Source organism: Nymphaea colorata, chromosome 10 (genome assembly GCF_008831285.2).
Source record: "Nymphaea colorata isolate Beijing-Zhang1983 chromosome 10, ASM883128v2, whole genome shotgun sequence".
Classification (NCBI taxonomy): Eukaryota; Viridiplantae; Streptophyta; class Magnoliopsida; order Nymphaeales; family Nymphaeaceae; genus Nymphaea; species Nymphaea colorata.
Window position 1 is genome coordinate 24182840 of NC_045147.1, and position 8193 is coordinate 24191032.

Sequence of the window (8193 nt, forward strand, 5' to 3'; positions counted from 1 at the left end):
ATCGCTTATATCAAGAACTGAGTGAAATGAAAATACTGCCATTCTTTGCCGTTTAGGCAAATTGATAAATCTGTAACTCTGAGCCAGTAAAGAAAGCAATACTGTCAAGAGGATGATAGGTAAACTGAGGTTTCTTATTGGCTGTTTTTGTGAAACCTGTGCATACAAGAGTCAGGAACATCGCGTTCTTTTGATTTGAATTTCAGATATGAGGGTAGATAGCCAGTCTGGCGCTACAAAATATTTGGCATAGGTTTCTGCAAGATAACGAATTTTGTATTGCAGGGGACAAGAATTTCCAAATTGAAAGACTTTTGCTTCTAGGTACTTTTATACCTTGTAAAATGTCCACTTAAAGACTGCATAATACTATTTACTTTGACGAGCATTTTCATTAAGGTAAATTAATTAAGTGTGCTTTTAAATGATATCCCCTCCCCTCTGTTTCCAATAAGAGAGAGAGAGAGAGAGAGAGCGAGCATGGGGACTTTAGGTTGACAGTACAGGCTAGGTACTGTAGTTGCCTCGTCACAAGTATGACATGTCTTGGTTATATGATGACTGGTTTGAAGAACTAACTTCTTATGTCCATGTAGTAAACAGTAAAGAAACCTACTCATTCCAATCCTCGAGAGAGACACGTTGGGTGGCGTGACATGATTGATATAGCTTAATGGGAAGATGCGTTAGATGAAAAGTTGATTAGAAACCAATTGGTAGTATTACACGAATATTTTACCAACCAGAGACTAAGGTTCTTAGACAATTTGATTGATACAAATTAAGATTTTTTTATTGAATTATTAGTTGAAATACACAATTCGCTGATCGTGCAAGGCTAAATGGATGAGACTATTTCGGACGTCTTTCTCAATGAAGTTATCCGAGTTCGATGGTAACTGTAGTAAACGTCGTATGGTCCTAGCAAGGCAGTCTGACCGTGGCTGTTTGCTGTTAACGATCATGAGCTATTTTTTCCTTTCCTTTTCTCCGTTGCCAACTTGCCCTGGACGCCACTTCCCACATGCAGGCTATGACAATCTTACTCATCAACTAGCTGGTTTTATTTTTTCCCCCTCGAATTTTTCTCGGCAACTTTGTCGACGAGCGGATTATCATTTCTAGTAGACCGATTCCAATGACACGCCACCATGGTAACCTCTCTCTCTCTCTCTCTCTCTCTCACACACACACACACACACATGCATGCACACACACATACCACACATATAAGCACCGAGCCAGTCTTATTAATCACAGCCACATAGCCCGAAGTCTATTCTCTTTGATACAAGTAAAAATTTTGAATAAGATATCACACACGTCGTTGTTGATAATCTCTACCCAGTCTGAACTTGCCTTTTAGGTGGATTGGAAGCCAACTTTTACAAGATGAAAAGAATCACACTGATGCTACCGGTCATTATAGACAAGCGGGAATGCAGTAAACAAATAGCATCTTCTTCCATTTCGAGTTCTTCTAGTGATGATGTGCTCTACCCTGAAAAATAGTGGATTTTCTCAGATCATACCACCTTTTCTTGCCCGTTCTCTCTTTCCCATCCGAAGAAGGATCCTTCATTGCATTCACATCTTCTCCTCTAGAATCTCCATTTAGATGTTTGCCGCTGCTGCTAGTGGTCATTTTGACCACTCTGCCGGTGGAGAATGATGAGTGGATGCCATCTCGGTGCTTAAGCAGCTCATCAACCTACAGCAATCAAGGGCCAATCTTAACAGATCCTTATATCAGAAAATGAGAACTGCAAGAAAGACAAGTCATTCAAATTCTTGGCATGATGACCCCCAAGGATCTGTCCACATGGTTCCAAGGATCTTGTCATGGCGCCTTGTTGGGGTCAACACAAGGCGCCATGACAAGATGGGTACAGAAGGAAAAAAAATGGTTGGGTTCTGCTCATGAGTCGGTGTGGTTTGCAAAGTATGAAAATAGAGAAACGCTACTGATGTCAGTGTTGGGCCATGTCCATCAGCAAAAAATAATTCAAGCCCATATGATTGTCTACACTAAAGAATTCTGATGCACGAGGTTGCAAAGTAGCATTTCATGGCAGGAAAATTACAAGATTCAGTAAAATGAAATTACATTTTTCTTCTCCTCTGCATATCGCTTCATCACCTCCTGATAGTGTGCCAGGGCCTGTAGAAACAATCAACACGTTGGATATGCATGAGATAACATTTAGTACTGCTTCTTGCAGTTCACATGAAAAGGATCCTGCACCTTTTTGTACTCTTTCTCAAACTGATGCAGCTCGTCCCGCTTGACAAGGAGGTTAGCTTCTATTTCCTTGAGGTTCACACTTGCCTCCTCCAATGATTGAGCACATACAGCCTCAATGGTGTAGCTTGCACTCTTGAAGAAGTTGTCACCTATAAAATGTGCAGCAATGGTGAGAGAAAAGTTTCAGATGAGAGTTGTAACAGAAATAGAGGGAGAAAACTTCGGTAAGAATGAGACGGATATGACCATATACAGCAAATACGTGATCTCCTCCCTTGAGTTCTGAAATTTCACAGGGATGAAGGCCATCGAGTTTCTTGAAGAATGCAGCTTCAGGGTCTTTGGCCACTGCTAGCTGTAACAAGAAAATTCAGATGATAAACTGCTAAGGATGATTCAGGAAGTTTGTAAGAGAAACAAGAAAACGAGTATGGTAAGAGGAAAAGCGCATACCGCGTTTGTAGTTGAGTCCATCCGATAGACTTGGAAGCGGAGGAAATACATTCCTGCAGATGTCACTTTGCCAGTCTTTTCACTATCTTCCTGAATAAATAAGCATCCACTTACCAATTTGTTATATGGTTCTATTATCAATCAAATGAAAAAGATTCTTTGGCATGCACGTGTGTGAATGAAATTGGATATCCAAAGTTATGAATGAGATACACCATTAGAAACCAACTTCTCAATAACCACACAAAGTTCTCCTGCTAGTGAGAAGTGATCTCAACTTAGCAAGAAACAAGACTTATGCATATGGGATCAAGTAGATAATGAGACAAAAACTACACAAAGTGAGTTAAGAATATGCCCTTCAATTTCACGTGTGCTCAAATTTTTATCTAATTTGCATTGGTCTCATATATTTAAGTGAGGATATATCTAATTTGCATTGGTCTCATATATTTGCATTAGCTCTGTTTGTCTGTATGAGTTTTCATGATTACTTTGTTCACGCAGTGTCTGTTCAACTGTAACAACTAAGTTCTTCCACCAATAAAATAATGCAGAGCAGAGAGGAACTTTCTGTGGAATGAAAAGCGCATTTCAAGTTCTGAAATCTGTACAAGAAAAGAATGGAGCAATCACCTGCAAAGCAAGTCCATATCCTCCACTGGCTTCCTTTTCAAAATAAAGGAGCTGCATATACACATGTATAAAATCAAATGTCAAACAAAATCTTCCAAGCAAACAACTTGAGGAAATGATGCACGAATTCAAGTATATGACAAAGATCAAAATGAGCACAGCTCCATGTAATTGATCATGAGGAACAAAATGGTGAATGGTATCAATAAATCTAAAAAGAAGGATGCATTACCTTGAATTTGCTTTGGGCATTTGATACAACTCGAACCACAATACCAGCCTTAGCCTGTTGGTCACTAACAGATATGCGAAAGAAGTGTGCGTCTTGTTTTTCAACCTGAAAATGTTGAAAAAACATCAAATTGCGGGTTAATTATTCGAATATGCTTAATAATTAAGTTTTGTGCAGCTGTTGTTCTCACCTTGCCGCTGATGGGAGTTCCAAGGGGGAGTGGCTGAATGTTGACATTTCCACTGAGAGCCTCTTCCAGCACAGTTGTTGAAATTGTTGTCTTTATGGGAACACCAAGCTTGCTGTAAGACACTGAAGAAGTGATTACAGTAGAAAAATAATATAAATAAGACGGTGCTTGAGGAAGAATTTTTTTTTACCTGAACAAAGCTGCAAACACTGTGTTTACAGTTCCCAAATTTGACAAGTCAATCTCCATATCCATGCCATCAGCCTCTAATGCCTGTAGTTACCCAAAGGAAGAACAGACCCAGGGTTAGAAGCATCTCTAGCTATTGAATGATTGAGTTATCCAAGAGTCATGTCAAATTTGTAGTGGACCGAGTGTTAACTGAATCAGTATATTTGGGAACCATGTTAATGACCAAGGACCACCGTGTTAGATCATTGTTCCTATCATATCGTCCAGCCATATCGGTCACTAATTTTGTATATGTTTTGGCTTAAATTTACAGGTTGGTGTATAATTACACTTGACAGTTTATACACTGGCTTCCAAGGGCCATCTAATATTATGGAACCAGGACCACTAATGTTGGTAGGCTTTAACTAATTACACAAACCCATTATCATCACTTTATAAGATAGGTGAATATTCATCATAAGCTTCACATGTTAATTATCAACATTGCATGCCACAACATCAGTCTGTGATGTTAATCTTGTTACACAAGCTTAGGCATCTTCCTCCAACAGCAATACGGTTACGTTTCAAGCTTCATGTCATTGCTGCTTAAATTCATAAGGTGGTGATCAATTACACATCATTGTTTAAAAAGCAATTAAAGACAATGGAAAAAGGAGAGTTTTATGCATACCATGTTTTTAACAACTGCACAAAAAAAAGGTAGCCAGCTTTTTCTGACAAGGATCTAGGTCCTGTAGGTTGTTTCATCTAGTATATCACTAGAAGGCTTCATTCAACTCAGACGGATCCTCCCTACCTTATTGTAGTATATTTCACGGCAATGCCTTCTAAGGAAGACAAACCTTTATTTGCGAAAGACAGTTGACCATTGGGGCACTACATGGAAGATTTGGGCTATCAGTTGGCACAGTCTTATCTTAATTCAACATTAGTTGGTTATCATCAAGTTTTTAAATTGGTTGCCATCAAACTTTGAGAATGGTCAATCTCAAGTGATTGTCTTGGTGCAAACTCCCATAGAAAACAAGGAAGATACTACCTTCAAATGCAGGGAATTGGAATCTAGCATCCTATCATAGAAGTGAAAAGTTGGTGACTCCTGCATCATTTCTAACTAACAAAGGATAAAGGAAACAGGATCACACAGCCACCATTAGACTATGGGAACTACTTTACAGAAGGTGAATCGTGAGGAAGGACAAAATATATTGGAAAGAACACCCATGAAAAATTCAAATTCTTCTATATATTGGAATCAGATTGGCTGTAGCAAGTACTTCACTGTAATGTTAACAATTAAACAAGCATACAAAACAGATTTCAGTAGTGATGCTCTAAACCAGTAAAAGTTATCAACTAGAGGTAAACAAACTTGTGAACTTTTAACATTTCTTGACCAATAATCTTCCTGAAAAAGAAACCAAGAATAATTTACCTCAAACCCAGAACTGTCATATATCCTCTTTTTCTCTGGATCTGATAAAATTCCGTAGGAATAAGCGACATCCTTAAAATGTTCTGCAGCTTCAGGATTGCCTGTATTCTTGTCAGGGTGATACCTACAGAAATGGTAACGAGATACGATATAGAGAGCCAGACTTGTCACATGATGAGCAATCAAGATAGTTAAGCTTTTCTTTAAAGGTACAGTCCTTTGGTGAAATAGAAATCTAGAATAACAAAATTGGATAAATAATTACTCTAAAAAACAGCCCTATGCATATCCCAAACATGAGGAACTTTCGGAGTCAAAAATATCTTGTCAGTTTCATCCCTTCATCTTCCAGGACTAGCTTCTAGAAAGATCAAAGGTTTACGAAGAACTCATGTAATACGCCTCCACGAGGGAGCCTGACAAGTGAAATTATTTTCCTAATGGCGACTGTAGTTCCTGGAAATGAAAGTTCACTAGATAGAGAATAAACATGCTTATTCATGCAGGAATATGGAAACCCCACTAGAAGATAAAAATTCTTATACTTCATTCCAAAATGCTCGATTCCACAAAGGAAACGGCAGAAAAAGGAACTTGATTCATGTCAATCCAGTAGTTTAATGAATTGGTCGCGGCCATGTCTTCGAGGCTGCCAATGATTGTGCGAATAAAAATACTGCCTAGTTCCACTTGAAAATACAACATAAGTCAGCCGGCCTCTTTTTTAACCACAAACCATGATGTTGCGCAACTATTCGACCCCTTGCAATTGGAGAGAACATATGGCAGGCTTTACTCTTCGCGAAAGCAAACAATCAAGTTTAGTTCGTCGGGACCCAAACGCCTGCACCTACGAAGTCACGGCTAAGGTCGACGGCTTTATTATTCAGAAAAGCAGTTTAATTAATCTAAGATGGAGGAGAACGAAGAATACAACATTCTGTACTTTAGAAACAAAAAACTGGGAACCTCATTTCTTGAAAAGTAGAAGAAAAAAGTGGCCATGGCGCGGCATTAATAAGCGGAAAAATAACTGCAAAATTAAGACCATCAATCAGAGACCGCATCTCCGTGAAACCAAAACTACCGCAAACTGGACTAGTAATGCACCCGTCTTCATTCACAGAGAATTGTGCTCTAGGTAATAAAAGAGAGGTTGCTATATCAGACCATAGAGAAAAACTCACTTTAGCGCAAGTTTCCTGTAAGCAACCTTGATTTCCTGCTCAGACGCATCTCTGGAGACGCCGAGAACCTCGTAAGGGTCCTTTCTGACCGCCGGAGCCCGGGTGTTCTCCTTCTTCGAGTGCCCCATTGCAGGAACTCCGATTCCCAGATCAGAACAAGCCAAGATCAAATCATAATTCAGGGTACCAACAAACGCAATTGCGACATTACATCCCAATAAGCCACCCCCATCCTTTCAAATACTCAAATTTGTCAAGATGGGTGGTGGCAAATTGGGTAAAGGGACTAGAGAAAAGAATTTACAGGAACCAAGCACAGAATCTATGTAGAGTTCCTCGAAGAAAGGAATGAATAAAGAGAAAAGTGAGATGGGAAAGAGGTGAAGGTAACAGAGAGGGAGAAAGACGGGAGGAGGGTCACAGGACTAGATTCAGAGTAGTTAAAAAGTTTGGAAAATGACAAGAATTAAGAGAGGTGGGGGATGTGGGGCCAGGTTGTCTGAAGATGGGGCAGAACGGTAACAGCGCATCCGAGCTAAGGGCGCTGGTGGCCCTCCCTACTTATGGCAAGGTCGTAGAGGAGGTCACCGGCACCACCATTTCTGCCCCCCTCCTTGCTTCGTTTTGACAGGTAACACACTGGCTGTGATTGGCATGGCGTACTTTACAACTGATTTATCTCAAATGCATGCGGTCATATAATTAACCGAACGTTCGGTTCGAGACGCCAATTGAGGAGTTAAAGATAAAAGGAAAAAACCCACCCCCACATACTTCTCAACCAGCTTCAGTCTACCGCAGGAATTTCGTTTCGTTGGATTTAGATGAACCCACTTGGTGGTTTATGTTTTCGCCGTTCTAGCTGAAGCCTGGGTCAGCCTAATTGGCGAAGGGATGCCCACGGATAGAACTCAAACCTATAATAATAGTTGTTACCATATTAGACTATTCGGATGTTGCTTAGTTTGGCAGTTAATCAAATCCCAATTCGAACATAAAAGATGCGAAATGATACGTGTATTATTACTTGTAATTGTCAATCAAAAAACTTATCTCAATCCGTTTGAAAAACTCTATGCCGTATCCACATCCCATTATTAACAATATGTGAAATTTGCAATTTAATCAAACTACTATAATTCATTTTTGAAGGTACGTAGGATTCAAAACAAGCCAGAAGTACAAGGATTTCCCTAAATAAAACATTAAAAGAATCAGCTTTGAATAGAATATGGGATTACATCCAAATCATCAATGCCCCTACAATTGACCAATATCTAAATCTGGAGGTCATAATAAATGTACCGCCATGTTTGAGCAGTAGATGCCAAATCCCAAGTTGAGTCTTAGATTTAAGACTTCAAGTTGACAAAGTCAATATACACACTAAGAGTTGAAGCTACCACTTTAGCATAACCAGATCGGATTTCCAAAAATTAGTCATATTTTTTTTTTCCCGAAAGAAGAACAAATTATTTTACATTGTGATCCTTTCCTTTTCCGATTGGGAGAACTTGTTAGGATACAACATGCAGCATCTCGGGTTGCCGTCTCTGCGCTGTTGATGGAACAAAACCGAAGCATGTGCGTTGGTAAGTGTTTTACGTTAAGACGGTC

General features: G+C 39.5%; 1 protein-coding gene across 1 annotated transcript; it reads right to left on the minus strand.

Annotated features, from left to right (window-relative positions):
- Positions 1–1228: 1228 nt before the first annotated feature.
- LOC116262906 (chaperone protein dnaJ 15-like) lies at positions 1229–7031 on the minus strand. Its single transcript, XM_031642444.2, has 11 exons — positions 6577–7031; positions 5390–5513; positions 3947–4029; positions 3757–3868; positions 3567–3671; positions 3335–3385; positions 2699–2788; positions 2492–2600; positions 2246–2394; positions 2108–2161; positions 1229–1711 (listed from the first exon to the last, which is right to left on the minus strand). The coding sequence occupies exons 1-11, from the start codon at positions 6702–6704 to the stop codon at positions 1481–1483; spliced, it is 1236 nt and encodes a 411-aa protein (XP_031498304.1). The 5' UTR covers positions 6705–7031; the 3' UTR covers positions 1229–1480.
- Positions 7032–8193: the final 1162 nt, after the last annotated feature.

Coding starts and splice junctions, on each gene's coding strand:
- LOC116262906 (XM_031642444.2), bottom strand. CDS start 6,704: ATGGGGCACTCGAAGAAGGAGAACACCCGGGCTCCGGCGGTCAGAAAG. Junction 4,030..5,389: donor ATGACAGTTCTGGGTTTGAG/GTAAATTATTCT, acceptor GGGTAACTACAG/GCATTAGAGGCTGATGGCAT. Junction 2,789..3,334: donor GATATGGACTTGCTTTGCAG/GTGATTGCTCCA, acceptor TTATTTATTCAG/GAAGATAGTGAAAAGACTGG.